A 27,651-nucleotide genomic window follows, 5' to 3' on the forward strand; every position below is an offset into this window, starting at 1 on the left:
AAGCTTTAAAGGGACATTCAACGTGGTAAATCTACACATTCGCAAATAAAGAACAATCGTTCAACAAAGTGCAAAAGCTCGAACATTACCAAAGGTAATCTTTCCTTTCAGCCCGCAGAAGTGACACAATCGTTTATTTCGTTTCCGATACTCGGAAACACGACAAGAAAGACGTGATAGGGTCTGTTATGAATGCATGAATGCCAATATTTATCTTATATTATACAGCACCATTTATTATCAATATCATGCTGTTGGCGGTGATGCTGTTCGATTTGGAGTATACTATGGTGGTAAGTTAAGAACAAACCCGTACATAATAATTATTAGCTCAATATTTTTCTTCAAAACGTATCATTTCCGCTCGTTAAACAAGTAATTCACCCACAATAGCGCTCCGCAGACTGTAATTAGATTTGGCGAATCTTAAACTCACTATTAGCTAAGTTAAAACCCTCAGGAGGCTGTAAGCTCAGCAAGTTACTCTCGTGTGCGGATAGATTTGGTGAGGAATTCACCTCGAGAGGGAAGTTTCTCACGTGTGCATATAGTTTTCAGGCTGAGCTAACTGCCTCGCGAGGTCGTTTTCTCAGCTGATAGCTCTCGTGTGCGACGGCTAAACCGGAAGAGGTGTATATGAAGGCAAGCGCTTGGATAAAGATTATGGTTACGAAAAATATAATCCTATAAAACGTTTTTTCCTACAAATTAATCTTTTAGTACGGGGTTATTGTATAATCATCATCAATCGTACGAATTTATGAGACGTTGAAAACATCATAGCTTTATATAGGAACAAATTTTTGAGCCTAAACAAAGTAGGGCTCGCTGTATCTTGAAATGCAGACGCTGTAAACCAGACGATGCCGAATTTTTTTTACGGCTACGGTTTTCGTCCACTGAACGACAGCTGAAAAGTGCCGTAGACGGCTATGTCGCTGTAAATTTAAGAACTATTTTAGTTAATATGTTTCTAAATAAATGAGCTGAGAGAGTTTATGCTTAAAGAAATGCAAAATATACGATGTTTGGGCAATTTCTAAATTATGGAGTCCCCCAATGTTATGAGCAGAACAAATGCGCAGAAATCGTTGTAAGCTGATTAGAAGAAGATTAAAAAAAAATAACTAATGTAAAGAAACTACGATGAAAATGAACTACAGGAACTACCTGTTTCATAGAAGACATCCAGTATCACCCTCATTTTTGCATGTCGACTACTTGGAATGGCGATTTCCGTCGTTCAATGCCAAGGTATGTACGCTGGTCAGTTAATCGTCTGGATGGGAACAGTATTTTTTAGATGACGTTGCAATTCAAATAGGTTGATGAATCTTGCAGAATCGACGCTGATCAACAGATAATTATAGGCTAATTTTCGCCCTCCATTTCTATATATTTATAGCGTTGGCAAATTGCACTTACTCTTGCAACTTTGAGGTTGAGGACGAATGCCAATGGAGCCTTCAAGATGAAGCCAGTGATGATATAACTTTGTCAAGAAAACAAGGCCATATAAGAGGATCTCAGGGAATCATTTATGACGGTCCATTTGTTGATCATACGAAGGGTTTAGGTAAGTGTTGTGCCTGCATTTGAAGAGAATAACAGAAAGTTGCACCTCTTGTAGTTAACATAGAAAAACCAGGTTATGATCGGCTAATTTTGTGAAATAATGGTGGTTAGTTTGTTAGTTACTTTGCACATAGATATTCGGATTTCGGAACGGAACATTCAACACTCAGATTTTTTCACTTATAGTTATAGGCGTTCTGAAAAACAAAAGTCAAGGACCAGGGGCACTACAATTCCGTGGAGGAAAGTGTATTCATATATTTCACGGTGGTCATACTAAACCAAATGATGGACAAAGACTTGTAATACACCGTGGCTGTAATGAGGAAAGATTGAAGTTCGAGTTACGATCAGACGGAATATTGTTACACACTGAGCATAACATGTGTGTGAAGCCAAAAGGGCCATTGATTGATGGAGTGGAAGTAAGTCTATACAGTGGCGTAGCCAGCCCGACAATTTAGTCATGCTATGCTAATATTTTAGTGTTCATCGTACTATGAAAACAATGAATTTCTAAAGAAATGAATAATGATAATAACATAAAATTTGCATACCATGACTAAATCGTCAGGCCACTGAGTCTATACAGAGTATGCTATAGTGGGGCAGCCAGCCTGACGATTTTGTCTCGCCATGTAAATTTCAAAGTAATATAAAGTATTCATGTATTAAGTAATTTATCGTTTTCACAGTCATTGAACACCGAAATATTACGATTCCGGCACAAATTATCAGGCTGGTTATGCTACTGCCAACAGGGGGGATTTCTTTTTTAACCAATCAGCAAGTTTCTTTAAATTTTCAGTAACCCAATCAGAATGCATAAATTTTTACTGCTTCCGGTAAAAAGGTACATTATTTACCATTTTACACGAAGTATTAAAAATGTGGGCATTATCATTGGCTTTTCCTGAAAAATGTAAAAAAAATATGTAGTTTGTAAAAAATATGTATTTTAGTATGCATTTGTTGATTTAAAAATGAAAATTTAAAAGCAATCAAAATTTCCCGGCGTTGTACTCGCGTAAAAAAACGCGTCATTTTCGCGCGAAGCGATATTTTACTTTTATTTTATTTGCTGATATAAAGATAATTTGTAATTAAACCTTTATTTATGAGACGTATTGTATTACTGATAAAAAATATCACATTGAATTCGCTGTTTTCGAAAAAGGCTATGCAGGGTCTTTTCGGAAGAATTTAAGGGGTTCCCAGCCTTCACCTTCTACTGCCAAGATGAATAAGGCTGGAAAAGAGCAATACAACAAATATCGCAGCTAGTTCCCATACCTTTTTTATAACAAATGTGGTAGTTTCAGTTTATCAGTTTTTTAGATTATTATATTTTTCAAAATTTTCGTGTCGGCTTTCGACTCAAGGTTTCCGGGCCGGCAGCAATTAACCATTAGCAACTCGATTTCTACCCTTTTTTTTAGTGAGAGGACTTCATGCTAGCAATATCAAGACAGACCTCTGTCTAAAGGTGACTTTGAAATAAAGTCAAGAAATTACAGTCTCTACCTTGAATCATATATTAGCTAACTTTTAAGGTATCTTCTCTTTTTTAAATTTTTTTGTTTCTTTACCTTTTTGAAGTGTCGGCTGTTCATCGTTTTTTCCATACCAATACTCTCCTTAACGTTATGCCAATAATTTTCAATAATATATTTAAACGTATCCCATGCATAGATCGAAGTCTTTTAGGAAACCCTTCATTATCAACTCAGTTTTTTTTTCAATTTACTAACCATCTTGCTAGGCTGTTATGATTTAGTATAGCATGAATTAAAATGTGAATTATGTAGATTGTCGCATGCATGTAGCTAAGATTTATAGATATATACAGTTAGGTAAAATAGGATTAGTTTGCTGTATGTGTTAGCGGTGCATTGATGTCAATCTAATTCTTCAAGACCAGTTCACAGGGAATGTTTACTCAATGCGACTTCCTTTCAATAAGATGGACGAGAGTAAGAGTTGAAAACTCTGAGTAAACAGGCATAATTGCATCAGTCAGGCATTCTCAAAACTACAGATAATAAATGAATGTTTTTTTAATATCCAATGATTTTTATTATCCGGTTATTTTACCCCAATTATTTATTTTATTTAATATAAATTTACTTCAATATAAATTTTCTCGAGAGGTTTATATATTTTTGTCATTGTCGTTCGAATTTACGATTATAAGAGAAGTCACGTTTTTCCTTACATCATCACGATAACTATTTCCTGTTTTCCTTTACCATAGCGCCACAAAAGCCAATATAATATTAAACTTAATCGGGAATGTAAACGGGTTCTCGACCAATCAGATGCGAGAGGCAATTTGAATGTTTATGATAATTTCGATTGTTCTCCATGCAAGTATATTGGTCATTGTCAAACTGTCAGTAAATAAAGATATGGTCTGGCAAAATGGAAACTATGCTTTATGCAATATTGAAACTGAGCTAGTCTTTTATGTAATTCGGGAAGACGATTAAAAGTGATTAGGTTTAATGGTTACAAATCGAATGAAACAAACGAAATATTTCACATGCGGATAAAATTATCCTCAAAACTCAAAAGATCAGCTATTCTATTTGATAATGCCATTTTTCGTGGTTAACAGAAACCAATACCTTCAGATGATGAAATAGTATCTGAAACCCATAACCAAACGTCGCCAGAAGATTTAACTTCAACTGAAAATTTAACTTCAACTGAAAATTATAGCGCTTATACGTGATCCCCCTTCAGCCAGAACCGTCATAATATACTGTACCAGTAGATGAGAACACTGGACCATACGAAGATTTTTACGTCATTTCCTCCGAAACAAACTTGCCTGTTTACACGCAGCTGGATGCCTGCGAACGAGATTCGGAAAATTATTATCAAAAGTTGGTTCAACTCGGATGGACTGAGTCGAAGACGCGTTTATCATCTCCTTGAGGAAAACGAAGTAATGCTGATTTAATGCTGCATTTCGTCGAACTGTTCATGTGCCGTTAATCGAATGCAAATGAACTAAAAGAAAGACTTTAGCTCATTAACATTATAGGTTCGGTACATGAAAGTTCGACGTCTGAAACGGGCCTCAATTATTCTAGCTAACATGCATAATCAGTTTCAGGGAATTCTTTAAGGAATTTTGATCACAGGGCTAAAGTAAGTATTATAAGACTAACTGGCTAAGCGCGTACCAAGCAAGTTGCATTCAGTTGTGGCTTTGAATATTTAAAGAATCAAGAATGATGTTAAAGTCAGCCACAAGTTTGCCACAGTGACAGAAAGGCAAATTTAACAAGAAAAAGAGGTCCACTATGTCATGGTAAATGCCCCTGAAGTTAACAAGTTAAACAATTCTGAATCATGTACTTGCCTGAGCGCGCCAAATGCCTGTAGTTATATAATCCTATTCCTCTACAAATCTGTATTACATTTTAGTATACAGGTCCATGAAAACGATCAATAAAACTAATGAATAATAATAATGATAGTAATAAGTGTAATATAAATTTTATGTAGCTTTTTAAAACATTTTCATAACGGTTTAAAATATCACTAACCAGCAGAGAACTTCTTCCGCTTTTTAAACAGCCGGCGCCTAGCTACGTGACTTAGACAAAGGAGTGTACAGACACTGAGTATTAGCAGAAGTCTCAATCATTTAACAAGAATATACTGTAAACGACCTGGAAAGCTGTGTTTATATTACAGTACCGTTGCACTCATAAAACAGCGCATTGCTCTGTCATATAATGTTTAATGAAATCGCCGCATTTTTGTAGTTGGTAGATAAAGTAGGGTGTATAAATGCCGAATCTGTCCCAATTTTGCTACTAGGGACTCCTTCCTCCTTAAATATGTGAAGACTGTGCTAGAGAGGTGGTTCTTTCACTGCGGGGTCCTTGTAGCTACTTGACAAGGGCCTGAGTGCAACCGCGGAATATATTATGTTTAATTATATGCTAAGATCAATGTTAAGATATGCATAGACCCTTTTGACTCCCTCATATCATGCGGTTTTTACATATGTCATCACATTCAACGATTCAAGTCATTTCCGAGTGGAAGGGATTGTTTGGCACATATCAGCCACGCACCTTGTCTACAAAACCACGATAAAATTCTCAGTTTCTATTTACCTGACGCCACCTTTTAAACTGTTTTAAACAAGAAGCCGTTGGTGATCGATTTTCTTTGCAGTGCAGTGTCCAGGATACACCGAGGTGGACACCATAACTCCGGCATGTGCAAGGTAAGAGGTTTTATAGTCTGGAGTTCAACTGATGTTAGAATTTTACAGAGAGCGGTTTTTCTTGTCGCCGATTAACAAAAGTTATATCGACGCACGTCATCAAAAGTAAGCCGGCCCATTAAAACGCGACTACTCGACGTTCGTTAACAACCCGTTAGCAAACGAAAGCTGTTTCAATCATAGCGGCGACGAGCTCGACTTTCTCATCCGTAGGATTCATATAGGAGAAGTGAACCATATATTGACGAATATTGTAGTCGATAGTCAGTTCATTTTTCCGGAAGTCAAGTCGTATACAGTCCGAACAAACAAGGTTATCATGCAGTTGCAACTTTGTATAGTGTTGCTTGATCTGGGGTTAATGCCAATTCTCAAGCCAAATTTTCAACTTCCTGTGTAGACACTTAAATATGTTATTCCGGAAGTCTTTTCAAAGACAAAGATCGGCGGTTTTATTCAGTTTTGAATGAAATAAATGATCAAACAGAAATGCGAAAATAAAACAGTTAAAATTTAATTGCAAGAGTTATGAGAAACCTGCCCCTGTCCTGAATTTCATGTGAATCGTCCTTGACTTCCTCCTTTCAATATCATAGCTTACCAAAGGAAGTTTTCAACGAATCAGTCAAATTTTACTCTGGATTTTTGGAATAGCCCTTTCATTCAGCCAAGGTCAAGGTATAGTTTAGCTAACTGAGGAATGTTTTAATCAAAAATTAGGGGCTGATTACATGGAGTGTTTTCAGCCCGGGCTGAGTTTCAGCCTGGCTAACCGGGGTTGTTATAAAATCGTAACAAAATCGCGCACGCGATTACATGACAAGAATTTCAGCCCGGGTTGAGTTACCCGGGCTGATTGTAGCCCGGGCTGAAACTTACGCCTGTATTCTAAAAGCTCACTCACACTCAAACTCATTGAGTGGGAGATCTTAATCTTCTCATAACGTTTCAATGGCAGTATTTCCAGCCGAACAGGGGCTTGATTTTCAGTGATTTACCTTATATCTTTCCATCTATTCAGAAAAAACTTTCTCATTGATCAGCATTAACGAAATTTACATGTCACACTCGATGAGTATGAGTGTGAGTGAGCTTTTTGAATACAGACGTTAATGTTGTTGTCATGTAATCGTAAATGAACTTAAACCCAGACTGAAAAATTCGCCTTGACAATGCTTTTTCGTTTGTTTATTTCATTGATATGTGTAGTCATAGTCCCTTAAAGATTAAGTTATTGTCATTCGGGATTTTAAAGCGCTCGAAGAATCGAAATAGGTCTACTACCAGCCTTTAAAAACTTCAGCGCTGGTCTTTCAGCCCTGCATGGTCTTAAAATAATTCTGACGTGTCATAACACAGCCTGGGCTAAAACCTGCCATGTAATTGAAAAATACTTTGGCCCGGGTTTGCTGGGCTGAAACTCAGCCCGGGATGAAAAGACACCATGTAATCAGCCCCTTATAAGTGTTTTGACTGACATGGGTTTTGCTATATAATAAAGTAATTGTGAATTAATTGTTTTAACTTTGTTAAAAGTTTGATACAGGAGAGGTCAGGAATATATTGAGGTTGGTTGTATGATTGTGAAAAGCGATAATAACACAATTCGACTATTGTTTTTGATGCACTAATCAGGAGGCATGCATGTACATACGTTCCATATTTCGATCCGCGCACCCAATGCATATTCTCAGTTCCGAATAAAAATCTGAAATTGTTCAATATGTCTTTTGTGTTTCAAAGACGAAGGCAAATTTTCTTGTAAAAAATATTTAATTTCATGTTATCCCCACGAATACAGTCAATATACAATTGCGAAACTCTTCCAACTAATTCATCCGCCTTGTCTTAAGATGTTGATTGGCCAAGTGGAAGCTATGGTCTTCCCAAACCCAAGTCAGGATGCCCAATTAGTAAAACGAGTGTATGGAGTGTAGGATGGAGGTTTCAGGACATGGAAGATAATAGTCCGTCAGTTTCGCGTCCCGGACTGTCCGATGATTCACATTTTGACAACCAAATTATTGGAGAAGAGAGAGATATAAACAGGACTTTCTGTATGAAACAAAGTTCAAGTGGAGTAGGAACAGATTCCTGGCCTAATGGTAGGATTTATTTCCTAAAAGTCTGTAGTGAGCCTTTTTCTTTAACATTTAGCGCATGCATCAGGGAATTAAACCTTCAATTCAAATAACTTGTGCGGTAACTGTTCCTCCATTTTTAAATATTTTAATGAATCAATCAGGCTTTGCGTACATGTTTTCCCTACCAACAGGTGAATATTGTATTTATAAGAGTGGGGTTGGAGCGTGTCCGAAAAATATGTTGTCCGGTTGGGTGTATTGGGATGATGAAGATTATCGTAACCAAAATAAAAGAGGAGGATCGCTGCCCCAAGGTGTATATAATGAGAATACCAAAATCTATTACTGTTGCCAGACTAATGGTAATTGGTATGATTCCATTGAGCTGCCAGTGAATCGACCGTTTTATTTATTGACATCCAACTCTGTTGAACATAACGCTCCAAGATGTCAGATGGTCAAATGGGCAGTCAATCGCTTGGAGTATATTAATTTCGTTAAAAATTATCAACGTGACAAAGACTACGAATCAGGAGAACATGTTTTCATTAAATTTCGAAGGAAAGTATTCTATTGTTACTATGAAGGTACGTGATAATTAAACCAGCTCCTGCGGATATTTAGCATGCTTGTACTATAGTAAAGGTTATTCATTTTACACTTTTTTGTCAAAGTTTACAACTTTTTTCTTACGATATTTCTAAACTTTGCAGTCTTTCATTTGCTATTCCTAGCTGTGGTGTCGGATTTCACTCTTCTTGCTTAAATGAGAATTTAGCCTGCGATCTGAAATAACTGGAATCATTAACATTTCATTCTCCCAGGTTGCCGTCGCAGGATGACAAATGCTCCTAGCGGCTCGTTCAGATCTTATCAAGCACCAGAGAGCAGAAATGCTACTCGTTCTCAATACTGCTCGTGGCTAATTACCACTCCTGAAACATCCGTTGCCTCCTTGAGTTTCAGTGAAATGATTATACCCAGCTGTGATGATACATTTCTAAGAATCTACGATGGTGCTAACGAGAAAGCCCCATTGCTGGGTACATATTGTGGACCAAATGCAAGCAAACAAGTCCAAATTTCCTCATCAACAAATAGTTTATACGTCGTAGCAAATTCAGGAAGGATTGGAAAACGAACGTTTTCTTTTCAAGCCCATTATTACAGCGGGAGTTTAAAAGATTTAGGTATGCCGCATGCTTTCATGCATGAAGATGTTTCATGACGCTTCACAATCTGTGATTCGAAATTGTGTGAAACTTTAATATCTTTGATCAATAGTTATCCCATTTCATTTAAAACGTTCATAGTCCCTCTTCCCTATCAGATTGTCGATTTAGGTTCACTCATCTGCCCAACTGTTTTCTGCTATATACACATTGTCTGAGTGAGGGAATGACTGACCGCCTGCCTCATGCACTACAGTATTTACTGCTGTTTGCAAGCCACCATGAGACGTGCTAAATTTTTCATGTTTGTTTACGTTTCAAAAATTCGGGTTTGAGCGGAAATCGTTGACGTTTCTAAATAGACCAATCAACGTTTTGGCAAGGCTTTGCGAAACGTTGCTCGTTTCAAGGTCAAACGTTGATTGGTCTATTTAAAACGTCAACGATTTCCGGTCAAACCCGAATTTTTGAAACGTAAACAGACATGAAAAGTTTAGCACGTCGCATGGTAGCCGGAAAACAGCAGTAACGATAAAACAAAAATGAACAAAAGCAAGTTTTTTGACACTCAAAACTTGGTAACTCGTAGTTTGGGTGGATAGTTCGAGAATGGTTAGTTTCAACGAAAAAAGAAATTTGTGGGTGTACATTTGATATCGAAAGTCGAATTGATGTCTTTAGTAATTGTAGATTTCTACTGTCATTGTGCCTAAATATCAATTTAGTCTATAGCTGGAAGTGCCCGAATTCAAATGTTCAGCTCATTATTAGGAAAACTTTGAATTAGCAAAGCTATAAGAGCATTAATTGTTCATAGCCTTGCAATTGACTATTTTATCGCCGAGGCCTGTGCGAAACATCGGGCGAGGGTACTAATTCCGCCTGGAGATTTTATTTACGCCATTATATCATGGACTTTGGCGTTTTTGTAAGTAATGCGCGTGCGCGATTTTAAGACGAGTTAAAACTGGTAACTAGCAAACGTTCACAAACGTGCGATTGGCTAAATTAAAGTTTGGGTTCACGTCAGCATAACTGATATTTTGAAATATAAACTTTTTTAAAATGATATTTTTCATTTGGATGGTGTTAAAATATACGAAAAATTGACTCGTAAAATTGATTAAAATATAATGTAAAAGATCTAGGAGTTTACTTTACGACATCGATCATTGAGCAGAAACTAGTATTATAGAATTTCAGTGATAGAAATATATGTTTATTGCTCCAGGGGAGGGGACTTGGCATGCATGTATTTCTAGTAATAGATATCGATCTACGTATACTGCATTCCAGATGCCCGTCGTACAACTGTTTCCAGCGGTTCGTTTAGACCAAATCCTCCAGTACCAGTCAGCAAAATGAATCGTTATTCGCAATACTGCTCGTGGCTAATCACGATTCCTGCAACACCCGTTGTTTCTTTGAGTTTCAGTGAAATTGCTATACCCAGCTGTGATGATACATTTCTAAGAATCTACGATGGTGCTAACAGGAAAGCCCCATTGTTGGGTACATATTGTGGATCAAATGCAAGCACATCGATCAAGATTACGTCATCAACAAAACTTTTATACATCGTCGCAAATTCTAGAATATATGGAAAGAGTGAAGGCGACGATACATTTCTAAGAATTTACGATGGTGCCAACAAGGAAGCCCCATTATTTGGTACATATTGTGACTCACGATCAAATGCAAGCACGGAAGTCGTCAACATCACATCAGCTGGAAACGCTGTGTATGTTGTGGCAAATTTTGGGAGACGTGGAAAGAATGGAAGCCAAGTCTTTTCATTTCGAGCTCATTATAGCGGGAGTTTCAAAGATTCAGGTATTTTTTCAAGACAAGGTTTTAAAACATTCACAATCTTCTTTGATTAGGGTGGTAATTTGGAATAAAACTCTTGCCCAACCATGCTTAGTTTATACACATACCAGCACTTTCAGATCAGTAACTTTGCCCTTAATAGTTCAGTGTAGTACACTTGTGAGTTTTGGTATTGTTCTTTCCCTAAATTAACCACAGAGAGAATTTCATTTTTTTAGTTGTATGTGCTCAACTTCGCAAAATGCCGCCGCAATCACCGAAAGTGGCGTATACGTTTTAAACTAAGTTCAGTACTTTAAAACTTTTTGTTTTCAGTTAACGAAGACCGTTCGCGTAATTTAAGCAAACTCGTTATTATATTTTCGATCGTGGGTTTAGCGCTGGTTCTCATCCTCGTCATAATTGTTGTGTTGGTAAAATACAAACGCAGGAATGCTGAACCAAAGTCAGTAGCTCCTGTTAATATTCCACTGGAGAAAGTTGAAAATTCAGAGGTTGCTCAGGTAACAGTTATAAGGGTATACTTGAGACAAGTTAGTTAATGGTTCCCAATTCAAAAGAGACGATAATTTCGCATTTCCCCTCTCTCTCGAAGGGACCATGCAGCTATTTTTCCTGATATAATTTTATTTTGTGTGGTTAACAGGAACCAATGCGTTCAGATGTTGAAATGTCAACTGAAAATTACGAAGACGCGCCCATACACAGTGACCAAGTGGAAGACGGCGCTTGCGAAAGAGTAAGCTTACTTTCGCCTTTGTCATATGTTGATGTTGTACCAGCCGATGAGAATATTGAATCATGCGACGGCGTTTACACAGAGTTGGGTCTACGCAAACGAGAAAAGGAAAATGACTATAAAGCATTGGTTACTGAATTGTTATGATTACTTAAGCGGACACGTCTTGTCTTCCTTAATATTACAATTTACCTCGCGTTTTATTAATTGTTTGCTTGCAAAAATTGGGAATTTCGATTTTTGCTGGTGGTTTTCCTGATAACTCAGTAATTGCCACAATTAAAGCCAAAATAAGAAGCTGAATTTAAGGACCAGTGGCAGCCATTTCTTTCTTCATGTCGGCGCGGTCGGCAATCACAGGGACAAAAACAATAAAAAGGGACGGGCACTGGTCCACAGTCAGATTCAAATTAGGTTCAAAGGTGGCGGCTAAAATCCCTCCGTTGTCGTTCCAGTTTGAATAGAGTTTATACATGGACCAATAATGACACGGACTTAGTGTTGTTAATGTGCCCATAAAATTCCTCCCCAAAAGGCAACTCGGCCGTTCTTCCTTCATATCATTTCTTTTTGCATGATTAAAACAGGGACCAGCGCGTTGGCACGTAGAAGCGCCAGATTACGAAGCAACGTCAGAACAAAATGATGACGGTTATGAGACTGTTAACGTTCTGGCCAAGTCGCCAATTGATAAAAAAGCCAAAAACAAGACGAAAGCTAATGATGCCGGTTACACCGCGTTGGATCCGAAGAAACGAGAAACGGAAAATGATTATGAGAAGTTGGTTAAATGAACTTTTTAGCAAACTTTTTAGCACAGATGCCTTGTACTTTTATGACGGTATAATTGAGAAAAACGAATTTTAATTTTCCGGCTGACTTCCATACTTAATTTCCACAAGTACGTTAGAGGGAATTAGCCTTCAGATTACGAGTTTGACTTGGAGTTTAAAGTATAGGGATCTGGTTAGGATTTGGAGATTAGATCTTATTGTACTTGTGTTAGTAATTTCAGCACTTGATAGACTTTGAATATTTGATTGAAAATTATTTTATTTATAATGTGTAATGAGATTCAAGCAAATCACACGTTATATAGCAAGACAGACTATATTCAATAACAGTCGGTAATTCTCGGGAGCAATGAGAGTCCTTTATCACAATTTTCCTTAAAAAAATGTAACACTAGCAGCTCTTAAAATATTGGGAAATTTTAAGCAATTGAAAAAGAAAACTATTTTCTAAAGTGGTAGTAAGTTACTCACTCAATTACCTCAAAACTCTTTGAAATTCAACTCTATTTGCTATTTTACTATTCTAAAACAACAAGACGTGTGCAAACATTAGGGCCTAATTCTACGGGCGCTTTTTCTCGGCGAAAAACAGTCAACAATAACACGAAGTCATGTGACTAAAACGATGAACCGATTTGATCACATGACTTAACCGAATTTGAATTTGGAATGATCAAGTTTGAAATTCATAGCGGCAGTGTCTGCAGTTTAGTGATTTTCGTAATAAACAGAATAAAAAATATAGTTCGGCTTGACTGGATTTGCATTTTCTTCAACATGTCTGCCAAATGAAAAAGTTTTGGGGACAGAGATACCGTTGAACAACAGTTAAACTGTTGTCGTCTATGTGAATACGGTGTGGTTAAACGGGGTCTCCCACCAGAGTTGGTGGATATGCAAATATTTGAGGCCAAATTGTCATTAGTGCTATAAAGAAAACAAAGAAAACAAAAGGCAAAGACAAAGGAAACAAAGAACTTGTGTGAAGTTGTTTGCCCTCAAATATGCAGCTATCTACCAACCCTGTCTCCCACATGCGAAAAAGAGTTGGCTCGCGAAATATGTGCATATTTTCTTTTGAATTTTGTAGAATAGATAAATTAGTTTGATGTTATCATTTCAAAAGAAAATATGCAAACATTTCGCTAGCAGACCATTTATCTGGAAGACTCTAGCCCCCAAAAGTGGTCTCAAGGCTTCAAAGGAACATTCACCAAGGTAAACCACATATTTGTACAATAAAGGCAAAAATTCAAAGACTATAAAAGGTAATCTTCCTTGCAGCCCGCAGAAGTGCCTTGCAACCCGCTGAAGTGGCACTTCGTTTGTTTTGATTCCGATACTCAGAAATATGATAAGGAAGACGAGACAGGATGTGTTATGAATGCATGCCAATATTTACCTTATTTTATAGGCTATAGCACCATTTATTGTCAATATCATTCTGTTGGCGGCGGTGCTGTTGGATTTAGAGTATACTATGCTGGTAAGTTAAGAACAAACCCGTATATTAGCTCAATATTTTCTGGCTAAACATGTCACAGCGCACAGACTTATCTATCTTAAGTTCACAAAACTCCGTTTGTTAAGCAAGTAATTCACCTACAATAGCGCCCCGCATGCGAAGTGAGCAAAATCACTAAATACACTACATCATAGTGCAATGCTGCGATATTTTTCTTAAACAAAGAAGTGTACATTAACACAAGCTTTTGGATAAACTAATAAACATTACGGTTATACGTATAAATATTTCCCTGTATACGAATAAGATAAATGCGTTGGAAAGGAGTTATTGTATAATATTATCAATCTTATCAATTTAATGAGGTACATGTGGACGTTGAACAATCATAGGTTTATGTTCATGAACAAACTTTTTGGGCCAAAACGAAGTAGCACTCGCTGTGTCTTGAAAATTCAGTGGCGTGACTAGAACGATAATTCGAGGGGTGGCGTGTTTCGGTTAAATGCTTCGTCCACGTTTTGTTTACAACGGCAGATCTCAGATTCTCACGTCTGACGTACAACGTCTCCATTTCAAGACACATGCAGCGAGCGTCAGGGTTGCCAGATTACTGAAAAAGAAGCCCTTTGATTTCTTTCTTTGAGATAAGGAAAACAACGATTATGGTAATAATATTTGCCTAATTTATTCAGCAATCTGGCAACCCTAGCGAGCCTATATAACTAGAACGATAATTGGGGGAGGGGGTATAAATATTCATATATCCAGTTCTGTCCGACGGATTTCTTCTGTGAGTGCAATAGCTTACAATAAAAATCCGTCGGGCAGAACTGAATATAGGAATATTAACACCCCCCCCCCCCCCAATTATCGCTCTAGTTATGCTCGCAGAGTCTTGAAGTCCAGACGTTGTACACCAGACGTGAGAATCTGAGATCTGCCGCCGTTGAAAACAGAACGTGGGCGACGTCTAAAACTTTCATAGCTCTTCATTAATCAGGCCAAATCCACACGATGCCGGCTACAGTTTTTTTACGGCTACAGTTTCTGTCCACACGCATCCAGTATTTCCGCCCACTGAACGACCGCTGAACAGATACGTGTGGACGGTTATGTCGTGTATATGGACTGTATATGGGCGATGACATAACCAATCTTGTTGTGACATAACGTGATATTTAATCATATGAACAAACAAACGTTTACTTTTTGGACTACAGGAAACCTGCTGTTTCATATTCGGCTACCTGCTTGTCAGTTTAACCATTAAATGTAGTCTGAAGACTCATCAAACAAGTTAGTAACAGTTGTCAATTGATGTAGGTTACAAGGCAGAAGACCTCCCGGATCACCCTCATTTTTGCGTGTCTGCTTGGAATGACGATTTCCGTCGTTCAATGCCAAGGTATGTACGGTGGTCAGCTCGTCTGCATTGGGACAGTATTTTTTTAAGCGACATTTTGACAATGTATTGTTGGCATACAGCATTACCTATACCTAGTTAATAAAGTTAATACCTTTTAAAGCATATCCGTATGTATAATCATATATCTTCTGTAATTAAGGGATAAAATTTATTGAACGTAAATATAATTGTTATAATTTATCACAACAATGCTTGGTGGATAGCACAATTTGGAATACTTAAAATTCATATTTTGTATCCTGAATGGTGATAGCTGTATATACTACATTGATTTTTTTGTTATGAGCATTCAATTACAATACGCAAAGGGTGCAATTAGGGTCGCACTCTTTTTAGCCAATTGAATTGCAGCCCTTCCCAAAGATTACAGAACATATAAAATCAGATTCCTATATAATGAACGGTTGATGATTCTTACAGACCAGTAGTGATCAACAGATAATTATAGGCTAATTTGCGCCCTCTATTTCTATATGTTTAGCGTTCGCAAATCGAACTTACTCTTGCAACTTTGAGGTTGAACGCGAATGCCAATGGAGCCAAGATCATGTTAGCGATCATTTAAATTGGATAAGAAAACAAGGCCACATAAGAGTACCCGAGGGAATAATCTATGAAGGTCCATTTGTAGATCATACGATGGGTTTAGGTAAGTGTTATACCTGCATTTGAGGAGAGTATGAGAAAATGGCAACCCTGGTAGTTTATATGATTATGATTGCCCAATTCTTTCACTAACTATAACGGAGTTAGTTGGTACAGATTCAGCAAAATTTAAACATAGATATTTGGGTTTCACAACGGAATATTCAAAAAACCTTTTCCAGCAGACAATTTTGCGAAATATAAGAGAAAACATACTCGAAAATAAACATCTTGTAAACTCAAGATATGAGTTGTTAAAAAACAAGACTCAATATTCAAGGTGATATTTCGACTATATTTCAAAGTCATTGTCAAACCTGACTATTTACAAGCAAATAGTTAGGTTTGAAAATGACTTTGAAATAGAGTCGAAATTTCACCTTGAATATTGAGTCTTGTTTTTTAACAACTCATATCTTGAGTTTACAAGATGTTTATTTTCGGAATATTCAACATCCAAATTATTTCTCTATATATAGGCGTTCTGAAAAGCAAAACTCAAGGACCAGGTGCACTGCAATTCCGCGGAGGAAAATGTATTCATATATCTCACGGTGGTTTTACTAAACCAAATGATGGACAAAGACTTGTAATACACCGTGTCTGTAATGAGGAAAGATTGCAGTTCGAGTTAGGATTAAAAGGAGTATTGAAGCACACTAAGCATAACATGTGTGTGAAGCCCATAAAGCCGGTGTTTGATGGAGTAGAAGTAAGTTAATGTTACCAGTTACCTTGATATTAGCGAGTTTAAGATGCGCCAAATCTACGATGCGGCAGTGACGTATTAAAAACAATAGTAAATCTGTTGAGGTGCATGGCTCTAACCCGAAAACCCTGCATTGAAGGATCACGTCGTTAGGGCAGGGGCGAAAATGAGACTTGAGGGGCACTTATAGGATGAGAATCAATAAAAACAAGTGAAAATCGTAATCAAGGGGCTCCCCCTTTTTCCGGCGTCCCTGCTCTGATCTATTGTTGTTTCATACGAAGAGCGACGTTTGAACCAGGCCTTAGTCAACATATGTCGTCTTTAGGTTGGTCTTTATAGAAATTGCACAAAAACTGACAAATGGAGCTGGACAAAAAGTGGATCGCTTCAGTACCAGAAAAAAATGTGCCTAACAGCGAAGAATGGAGTTCACCATGTAGATGGCGAGATTCTTGTGCTTAGCTCTGTTTGTGATCAGCTACAAAATTTCATTAAGTTTGTACCCAGTGAGTATGAACATTCACTTTGTAGAAAATAAAAGATGATAGAAGACCATAGATGAGCCCCTTCGACGACATAAACTCACTCGTTCAAATTCGAAGTATCACGAGAACTGCGAATATGGCGACGTTTCTAAATTTTTTTGTGTGTTTTTTCTATATTTCGCTATATTTTTTCATTTAAACCATTTTATCGAAGAGTTAATTTCATGGTCTTTATGTTTTACCAACATATACGCAACGACAGAAGTTTAATGTCTTGCACCTAGTTATAGCTAAATCAGCTTTTAAGATTTACGCCGAGTGTTTTTCTTTATAGTTGGACTAGGTTGGTACCTATACATGGAAAATTCTCGGTCATCCAAAAGAAAAGATAGTGAAAGTGCACGATTCATCTCCCCAAAGATTACCAAAGTCAAATCGTGTCTTCAGTTCTACTATCGTATGTTCGGCCAGCCTGCTGGAAGTGTACAGGTTGGTATTTTTCTATACCTTACAAGGCAATTCCTTTTTCATGAATTGAAAATCACTGCATGTGATCTTATTCTTACAATATATACTCATCACGAATTGAAATTAATGAGTTCACGGCAACCAGGTATATAATCTCTACTCTGGTTTTAATAACTGAAAGTAATCACCACACAAAGATTAACTTTCACGACCTAACGTTTCGACACTCTGGTCTAGTGTCTTCAACAGGGGTGGTCTGATGTTGAAACGTGGTTCCTTATATACACACGTGTTCCGCCAAGGCTGATTTTGAACCGTCTAAGTTCGAAAAGGCCTTTTGATGTTCTTTTAAACGTGTGCCGAACTGGCGTTTTGTTTCACCTAGATATTCTTTCTCGCAATCACCACATGGTATAGAGTATACAGCATGAGTTTTCTGTTTAGTCGCTACGCGATCCTTGGTTTCGCGAAAATATGTCCCAGTGTCTGAAAGGGTTTTAAGGCAACTTTTATAGCACAATTATTCAGGTATTTCAGGATCTTCCTGATTGTTTCTGAAATTCCCTGAGTGTATGAACTATAGCAAAACCTGTTTTTGAGGAATCACCCTCTGAGGAATTGCATCTAGTCGGGACAGGGGATTTTAGACAATCATTTAAAAAGTTTGGTGGATAATTGTTCTCTCTCAGTACACTGATGACATAATCACGCTCGTTGTCCATAGCAACGCGATTGGATGTTAACGATTCGGCTCTCTGAAACAAAATTTTTGCAACAGACTTTTTATGATTTTTTGGATGGTGTGAGTAGAAGGATAGATATTTGTCCGTATGTGTAGGTTTACGGTAAACATCAGTTTCTAACTGCCCTTCGATATTTCAATGAACATAAGTATCCAAAAAAGCCAACTTTCCCTCACTCTCGCGCTCTACACAGTGAATTGAATTGATGGCTCAATAGAATTCTTATTTTACTTTTAAAGGCAACTATTACCAGCAGGTTTTTGGGACAGCGATGGGATCCTCGATCTCGGCGGTAATTGCTAACCTTGTAATGGAAGATGTCGAGCAAAGAGCTTTAGCCTCTAGTCCGGTTAAACCTTTGTTTTGGAAACGATATTTTGACGATGTGGCCCCTGCGGTTGACAAAAATGAGATCGATAATTTGTTAAAACATTTGAATTCTATTGAGCCATCAATTCAGTTCACTGTGTAGAGCGCGAGAGTGAGGGAAAGTTGGCTTTTTTGGATACTTATGTTCATTGAAATATCGAAGGGCAGTTAGAAACTGATGTTTACCGTAAACCTACACATACGGACAAATATCTATCCTTCTACTCACACCATCGAAAAAGTCATAAAAAGTTTGTTGCAAAAATTTTTGTTTCAAAGAGCTGAATCATTAACATCCAATTGCGTTGCTAGGGACAACAAGCGTGATTATGTCCTCAGTGTACTGCGAGAGAACAATTATCCATGAAACTTTTTAAATGATTGTCTAAAATCCCCTTTCCCGACTAGATGCAATTCCTCAGAGAGTGATTCCTCAAAAACAGGTTTTGCTATAGTTCATACACTCAGGGAATTTCAGAAACAATCAGGAGGATCCTGAAATACCTGAATAATTGTGCTATAAAAGTTGCCTTAAAACCCTTTCAGACACTGGGACATATTTTTGCGAAACCCAAGGAACGCGTAGCGACTAAACAGAAAACTCATGCTGTATACTGTATACCATGTGGTGATTGCGAGAAAGAATATCTAGGTCAAACAAAACGCCAGTTCGGCACACGTTTAAAAGAACATCAAAAGGCCGTTTCGAACTTAGACAGTTCAAAATCAGCCTTGGTGGAACACGTGTGTCAAACTAACCATAACATTGGGTGGAACGATTCAAAAGTCATTACCACTAATGATCGTTATGGACAAAGGCGTTGTTTGAAAGCCTGGCATATTAATGCGAGTCTTTGTGCCCTAAATAGGGATGACGGAAGCTATTTGCCAAAAGAATATTTACATCTGATTGATAGATAACGTCATTTTAAGAGTATATAAGGAACTTAGTTTCAACATCAGATCACCACTGATGAAGACATTAGACCGGAGTGTCGAAACGTTGGGTCGTGAAAGTTAATCTTTGTGTGCAGATGAATTTTAACTTATGTATTTTTATAAATTTGGAAGTCGAAAGTCTGAGTCCAGTCGATATGATTTTTGTTTGATTGACATAACGATCATGTTATAGGTTTTATTACAAAAATTGGTGTTGTTCTGATATTTTGCAAGACCTCTTTTACGTTTCAAAACAACTTTCTGGCAGAGTTAACGTTAACCAGCTGGGTTAGCACATTCAACTTTTTGCTGAGACATCCCTTCATTGTTGAATTCGATTACCTAGCTTCTCATTTCTTCGCTAAGCCCTTTTTCCATCTTTGGTCCACAAAAAAATAATGCGCATTTCTTCCCATGCACTGTATAATATATGCTCTTCAAAAATCTAGGTGTACGTTTTGTCTGAAGGTAGCATGGGATTCCCCGTGAAGAGTTTCTATGGCCCTCGCTGCAGGGACTGGCATCAAGCACAGGTCGCCGTAAACGACCAAACGACCCCGTATCAGGTCAGTGTTTATAGGCTCTTTGAAAAATGAGATTAATTAAGACCAAAAATAACAATTCACTTGAATTCTTGAAGTACGTTATCGAGGGTGTACGTGGTGTCAATGACGTGGGGAATATTGCCATTGATGATATTTCTGTGAGGGATTCATGCAGTGAACCAGGTATGTACATATAGTCGAAGTCGAACTTTAACATGCCGTAAGTATTTAGGTTAAATAACCATTAATGATATTAGGTCTAACGATATTTTTGTATATAGAATAGCTTACATATTCAGTTTTGAGAATTTTTTTCATGTCACATGATTTTATAGAGAATACGCACCTCCAATCGATAAAGAACACGGGTAGTGTTGCAGCTTCTCGCAAGAATGCATTTCATTGGCTGAACTTTACAATACATTTCTGTTTCAACCAATAGCATAGCTTTGTTCTTTAGAGAGCGTAGAAAAGCATTGGACGAAAGCTTCCGAGAGCTGTGACATGTCCCAAGAACACCTCACCATTATTTTTAAACACAGTGAAGATAATTTATACGATATCCGTTTCATTTTTCTGAGACATTCTGCTTGTATTTCGTTTTTCGTTTTTCCTCAACGACTATTATAGCCGGCTATAGATCGCTCTGTTGTAAGAAATCTTTAGCCTGTCGAGTACACCTCGAGAACCCCCCGACCTCATCATGTCAGTTTAGTTCAACTTGGCTCTGGATCGTCTGCATGTAAGGGGGGGAGGGCTATCCTCGGTAGCTCAATCAGAATGCATAGATTTTGATAAAAAGTACAAATAAAAAAAGTACAAAAGTACAATATATATAATTTTAAATGAAGTATTAAAAAATTAGGTATTCTGATTGGCTTTGCCTAAAAAATGTAAACAAATATGTCGATTAGTTCAAAACGAAATTCTTCCTTGTTTCTTCCAAACACATGGGATCTTTGGATAAATGTTGTACATTCTTTTCTGAAACATTACTCACTCGTCTATTGTTTTGTCGTTATTTACAGCTAGCTTCAGTATTAATGAAGATTTTCACGTTTCTAAAATTAATTTTCAGAACACCCGCCAACCAGTAGCATTTCGCAACTAAATGCAACGACACATCGGTCCTTTGAAGGCAAGTGTTAATCTAAATGTCTTGAAAGACTAAAATTTAGGTGCAAATATAATAACAGAATTCTTGGCAAGGCTTTGTCAGACACCCTTTCAAACACACAGTCTCTATATTAATAAATTCACACCAACGGTGAATTACATTGCATATTTATATAAGACTTGTTTGACTATTACTAAGAAATTTATTTGGAATTTATTTACAAGAGGTATTTAATGATATAAAAGATAGAAGTTAAAATAGGACTTAACCATCTAAAAGTGATTTGTTATAAAATTCAGTCATAACCAGTAAAAGAAATCCTACATCTAATTAAACAAGTCCAAACTCTTGTTGTTGCGTATTGTAGTCGCGGCAATAGAAGCGTTCCGAAAAATATCGAGTAATTCATTTGCTCAAATTTATCAGTTGGCTTACGGAGTCAATCAAATATTTGAAAAACTCCTTGAAAAACTCCTAACTTCCGGTTTCGAGTTGACCACTCTCTAATCCTATTGGTTAATGAAATAAACAGACGCATATGATTGGACAATTCGAAACCGGAAGTTATGATTTTTCAAATAGTTGAATAATTTGATGAACTCCGTAAGCCAACTGAAAAATTTGAGCAAATGGGTTACTCGATATTTTTCGGAACGCTTCTATTGCCGCGACTGTAAACGTCCATGTGAATCCTACTTCGTAGAAGGCATGAAATGAGACAATTTCGAACTTGATTGAGTTTTAAGATTACTAGGAAGCTTCACACACAAGCGATGGCGGTTATCTTAAGCTTCGGGATTCGGGCACTCAGTTTGAGCAAAAGCTTGACGATAAGATAATTCTGGGCAAATGATATGAAAGAAACTTTTTTGGATACGTTCAATCTTTTCACGGCTCGATCCGACCAATAGTTTTTGAGATACGGCTTTTTCAAAAACCAGAAGTGACGACATAAAACCGGAAGTTGATCTCATACGACGTAAAATCGCGCGCTGAACATTTTAGGCTTGGTCCGGACGCGTTCCGACCAATAGTTTTCGAGATACGGCTTTTTCGAACACCGTTGGTGCGACGGACGATTACGTTTCAAAGTGCGCTTAAATAAAATGCTTTAAAAGACGTTAATAACGACACTATAATGTACATGCAGGATTCCACTGAGAAGTACTAGCTCGAACGACATCAAATTTTTCTGTTTGTAAACATAGATAAAACATTTAATAACATAAGAATTAAAAAATACAATACGTTATTTATTTCCTTATATCCTTATTCCTTTTCAGTCTTCAATAAACCGGATATTTCGAGCAATGTCTCCATTATCATAGCGGTGAATTCATGTGCACTACTTCTGTTGGTTGTAATCAATATTTTTGTGCTGCTAAAATGCAGACGACGAAATCAAAAGCCAAAGTTATCAACTCCGGACCCGGGCAATATTGCACTAACGGTGGACAAAAGTTTACAAGAACCATCGAGAGGCATTGAGGTAAATTTTCCTGTTGCAGCTTTCCCTTAAACTATAGTGCAGATATCTGAGGTATTAAGAAGTTGAGGTTTTTCGACATTTTCAAATGTATCAAGAATGTTTCCTTTCTGCAAATCTGCTTGCCATCCTACCATCAACGGTATTCTAAAACAATTATTTACAGCTTCAATGAAATTTATTAGGTATTATAAAATATTTTGCATAATGCAATATTTTACATTATCACAACAGGAATCAGTCTTGGAAAGAAGTGACTCGTATGTTATACCGGCCGAAAAGGAAACAAATACGTACGAAGAAGTTAAAGATGCTTTGAATTCTGACTATACTCAACTCGATCAATCTAAATGCAGAGATGAAACAGATGATGGCCAATACCAGAAATTATTGAAGCGAATATAGGGCCGTACTAAGACGTGGTTGCGTCAAAATTACCAAGAGCTTAAGTCCCCGTTTAAACTATACCAGATTCACTCATTGCGTTAGAAAATTTTTCACATAGGCTTGATAGATCTCTGTTTCAGTTGAAGTACCCAAAAGACACTGAAATCACCATCAAGGTTTTCCACGGACTGCACGGGAACGTAAACTTTAATTCATATTTAAAGGATATGGCAACAAGAAATATTTCTGTTTTGTTGAAAAGAAAATTTACACTTCTTATAAAGCCTTGCTACAAAATTTGTTTATCTTCCTTACTTTGCAAGTGTTGGCTATCAAAAGCAACGCCTATCGCGATACATCCGCCATCTTGTTTTTTATTGAGATCTAATTACGTGACGTCAAAAACAGCGTTGAGCCTAAAAAATAACAACTACGTGTTTATGTTTTCCGGTTTAGAACTCTTACAACTCGAACGTTATAATTTGAGATACGTGCGATTGTAATACCATGAAACTATCACTTCGCTGGATCGTTAATTTGAAATTTTCACCCAGCTTATGACGTAACGCATATCAGACCAAAAATATGCGTATCCAAAATGGCGGATTGAAGATAATTTCATTCGAAAATATCTTGAGAAGTAATAAAGATAACAAAAATTCATAAACGTATTTTGTAAATAATCATGACGTTCTTTTAAGATAGACAAAGATAATTTTTATTGCCGTATCCTTTAATTTACAATTTCATACCACTGATGCACTAACCGCTTAATTATTGATGTAAACTTGGTTAATGCATCTTAAATTACGTCAAGAGGATTGACTTTCTGTCAATGTAAAGCCAGTCGTTAATCTTGAATTAGAAATAACTAAAGAACATTTGTATTTGAACAAATATAATCACAAAAGTTTGAACATTCATTCGACGATGGATAGGGGAAAGTTAATGGATCTTAAGTGCCAAGTAACTAGTACACAATGTTGCTTAATTTGCTTAGAAAGGCCTTTTAACAGCTTTTATCTCTCACCAATTAATAAACCATCCCTTCCATTTAGGATTTTATATGGCTGGTTAAAAAGTGGCTATTGAGACGTGGTCCGTACGGAATCAAGGTCAAGGTAAGATTTCGAGGTACGAGATTCGTTTGCAGACGATTAAGCAGGATAAAATTTTCCTCTACATAACATTCATACCTCTCAAGAAAAAAATTTCCTTCAACGGAAAACCTTGGTTGACCTTCGCCCTTTAAGGCATTCTAGAATAACAGAATTTCTACGTCACCTGCACTTAGTGAGTGTTTGTAAGCTTTTTGAATATAGGCGTGAGGCGCCACCTAGTGTTGCTGCATTTTCGAAGTTGAATGGAGTTTCTTCGTTGTATATCGTTTATTAATATACAATCTTCGTGCATTATCAAAATCAATCACGTGGTTTCTTGTTGCCTGGCTACAGATCATGGGAATCATAATTTATTCGCAATAACTCATGAAAATCGTGGTTTATTCGCAATAACCCATAAAAATCATGGTTTATTCAAAAATAACAGCCTGCAAGTCTGCGACTTGGATCTTCAATGCAGCAATCAATGAACTCAGATTGTATATTAAAAGTGTTAAAGACTTTATGTTTGTGTTGTTTACAAATAAACGCACTTACGATACAATGAACTCGAAATTTTGCAAGGCTTTGCGAAACGTTGTTCGTTTAACGTTGATTGCTCTATTCAGAAACGTCAACGGTTCCCGGTCAGACCCGAATTTTTGAAACGTAAACAAATGAAAAATTAAGCACGTCTCATGGTAGCTTGCAAACGGCTGTATGACTATACGATGGTTCCCGTTATTCAAGCTGATTGTGCTATATTGATTTTTGCCAGAAATTTGACTTTGAGATAAAGACTTCAGTTAGTTGACCTTAGGAAAATATGTAAAAAGATCAAGCGCGACTATTTGGCCAAACATTTAAATCAGGTACACAAAACTCATAAGGTAAGCTTTTTCTCCAAGAAGCTCAGGAAATGACAAATGTTGGTTTAACTGCCAGCTTTGCTGTAACTTCGCGACTTCGCGATGTAACTTAATTGATCTCACGTGATCCCCTTGTGACGTACATCATGACAAGGAAGTAAAATTGATTCACAGGGGGACACAGGCATATTTTGACATTCGACGTTTCCCAGCCAATCATGCATGCACTATAGGGTTGGCATACAGTGTGCAGACAGTAGCGTAGCCAGCCTGTCGATTTGTCCCGCTATGCTAATATTTTGGTGTTCACTGACTGTGAACACAATAGATTTCTAAAGGCATGAATAATATAATAACTCGAAATTTAAACAGCGGTACAAAATCGTCAGGCTGGCTACGCCACTGTGTGTAGATACACTGTATGCCAACCCTATAGTGAATTTTAGTGACAATCTCAATAAAACTGAGTTCGATTAATCCAAACGCAAAATCAGAGATGAAACAGATGATGGCAATTACGAGAAAATATTGAAGCGAGATCCGGGAGCAGCTAGGCATATCAATGGAATATAGGGCTCTACGAAGAAGTCGCGGCGTCGAAATTGCCGAGGGCTTAAGTCCTCCCCGATCCCACACTACACCAGATTCACTTATCACGACATCTTCGTTCACGTTGGTCATATTCGGCAAATTTTCTCCCGGTAAAGAGGGCTCAGTTTTCCAGCGGCCTTCGCATGAAAAATTAGAAGCTTTTCGTTTTACGCCTTGCTCTCAATTTTGTGTAAGTTTTCCGCTGACAATATGAGCCGGCACGAGTGGGAGAAACTTAGCTAAGTTGGACCTGCGTGGTTTGTCTTTAAAAAGCAATAGGAATTTTTTCATAGGTTTGATAGATATGGTATATTAATTTGTACCCTCCACCCATCTTTTATTCCTAAGTTTCTGAACATTTCGAAAAATAAATACAATTATAAAATAACATGTATTTAACGCGCGTTGTGATTGGTCGAAGCCCGTCTTTGGATGAGGCCATTCAAACACGGAAATTTAAAGTTTTAAAGAATTGAAATTTAAATTCAGGCCTTGTCGTTGTTACTTTATAAAACGCGCGCTTTTCTTAACTCTCGCAACATTCCCGTGCATGTTTGGATCAGGCCATCCAAACACGGAAAGCATTAAGTAATTGTATATTCTACACAATTAAAACAGGTGCAATTCATAAAGGACGTTGAGTTGTATGTTATACGGCTCGTAAAAGAGACAAACACGTGCGAAAATGTTATATTTAAATTTTTTTACAAGAAAATTATTTTCCATAATTCCTCTATAGGTCTATTTTCCCATTTTGGAATAATTTCGATCTTTCGATTTATGCCTTTCATGTTAATGAAATGGACATTTTAGAGCGATCAGCAAACACACTTTAACCTTGGCGTTTTATAATGCATGCATTTACATACAATTCAGAAAATTGAAGTGTCGTATAATTTAACTTCCGATTGTTTATATGTCGAGAAAGCGCCGACAAAAGTGAAAAATTTTTTTTTTCAAAATGTTCACTTTTACGGAGTTTGTAATTGCAATGCCATTGTTGTCATGTGCATGTAATTTGTAATTGTACCATATTTTTATCAAATGCTCAGTGGTTCCTACATGACAGTGAGAGGAAATGGAACTTGACAAACCTTAACCAACAAGAGGATATTGCTAACAATACGAAAATACTACGTACATTCGCTAACAAAGAAGAATTTTGTTTTAGACCAATTAGCAAATTTGTTTATATTTTTAAAAACCCAACCTGAATGCATGAATGAAGATCGACTACTTCCTAGTGCAGCAGCCTAAAGGTTACAGTTCGCTTGCGAAATATTTGCATATTTTCTTGTAAACTTTTAAAAACAGAATAAAAAAAATAGTTTGGCTTGACTGTACCGGATTCGCTTTGTCACGGCATCAAAATTAGCCATTTCAAGGCGAGTTTTAACCCAGAAATTATGATAGCATGTTTGCTTCAACATGATCTGCCAAATGAAAATGTTCTGGGGACAGAGATACCGTTATATTAACAAAATTCAAAGATTACAAAAGGAATACTTCCTTGCAGCTGGCAGAAGTGGCACTTCGTTTGTTTTGTTTCCGACTCAGAAACATAATAAGGAAGACGTGACCGGATGTGTTATGAATGCATGCCAATATTTATCTTATTTTATAGGCTATAGCACCATTTATTGTCAATATCATTCATTCTGTTGGCGGTGGTGCTGTTGGATTTATAGAGTATACTATGCTGGTAAGTTAAGAACAAACCCGTATATTAGCTTAATATTTTTTGTAGTTGTTAATTAACAACTATATTTAATGACACATGCAAAACTTCAAAGAACATATTAATATTTTTTGGCAAAACATGTCACAGCGCATAGACTGATCTATCTTAAGTGTACAA

At 37.1% G+C, this 27,651-nt stretch overlaps 4 protein-coding genes across 5 annotated transcripts; all 4 read left to right on the forward strand.

Moving 5' to 3' along the window:
- Positions 1-255: 255 nt before the first annotated feature.
- Positions 256-3,125, forward strand: LOC114530107 (MAM and LDL-receptor class A domain-containing protein 1-like). Of its 2 annotated transcripts, none has more exons than XM_028551694.1 (5): positions 256-293; positions 1,185-1,254; positions 1,406-1,576; positions 1,762-2,000; positions 3,015-3,125. In XM_028551694.1, exons 1-5 carry the CDS (start codon positions 264-266, stop codon positions 3,015-3,017), a joined length of 513 nt encoding a protein of 170 aa, XP_028407495.1. In that variant the 5' UTR covers positions 256-263; the 3' UTR covers positions 3,018-3,125. The 2 variants fall into 2 exon arrangements, with proteins under 2 accessions (XP_028407495.1, XP_028407496.1); XM_028551695.1 differs by having other exon boundaries at positions 268-293; positions 1,182-1,254.
- Positions 3,126-5,646: 2,521 nt separating this feature from the next.
- On the forward strand, positions 5,647-8,268 carry LOC114530034. Its single transcript, XM_028551615.1, has 5 exons — positions 5,647-5,824; positions 6,421-6,502; positions 7,678-7,929; positions 8,100-8,222; positions 8,264-8,268. Exons 1-5 carry the CDS (start codon positions 5,816-5,818, stop codon positions 8,266-8,268), a joined length of 471 nt encoding a protein of 156 aa, XP_028407416.1. The 5' UTR covers positions 5,647-5,815.
- Positions 8,269-8,274: 6 nt separating this feature from the next.
- On the forward strand, positions 8,275-12,854 carry LOC114530101. Its single transcript, XM_028551691.1, has 6 exons — positions 8,275-8,495; positions 8,733-9,098; positions 10,377-10,913; positions 11,226-11,413; positions 11,557-11,649; positions 12,237-12,854. Exons 1-6 carry the CDS (start codon positions 8,363-8,365, stop codon positions 12,441-12,443), a joined length of 1,524 nt encoding a protein of 507 aa, XP_028407492.1. The 5' UTR covers positions 8,275-8,362; the 3' UTR covers positions 12,444-12,854.
- A 772-nt stretch (positions 12,855-13,626) lies between these two features.
- LOC114530099 (MAM and LDL-receptor class A domain-containing protein 1-like) lies at positions 13,627-23,452 on the forward strand. The gene is made up of 12 exons (XM_028551689.1): positions 13,627-13,661; positions 13,858-13,929; positions 15,235-15,316; positions 15,819-15,986; positions 16,462-16,694; positions 17,020-17,200; positions 17,514-17,668; positions 20,148-20,264; positions 20,339-20,426; positions 21,322-21,381; positions 22,644-22,849; positions 23,081-23,452. Exons 2-12 carry the CDS (start codon positions 13,924-13,926, stop codon positions 23,249-23,251), a joined length of 1,467 nt encoding a protein of 488 aa, XP_028407490.1. The 5' UTR covers positions 13,627-13,661; positions 13,858-13,923; the 3' UTR covers positions 23,252-23,452.
- Positions 23,453-27,651: the final 4,199 nt, after the last annotated feature.

The sequence above is a fragment of the Dendronephthya gigantea genome, unplaced genomic scaffold, assembly GCF_004324835.1.
Source record: "Dendronephthya gigantea isolate DGI-Jeju-01 unplaced genomic scaffold, DenGig_1.0 000059F, whole genome shotgun sequence".
Taxonomy (NCBI): Eukaryota; Metazoa; Cnidaria; class Anthozoa; order Malacalcyonacea; family Nephtheidae; genus Dendronephthya; species Dendronephthya gigantea.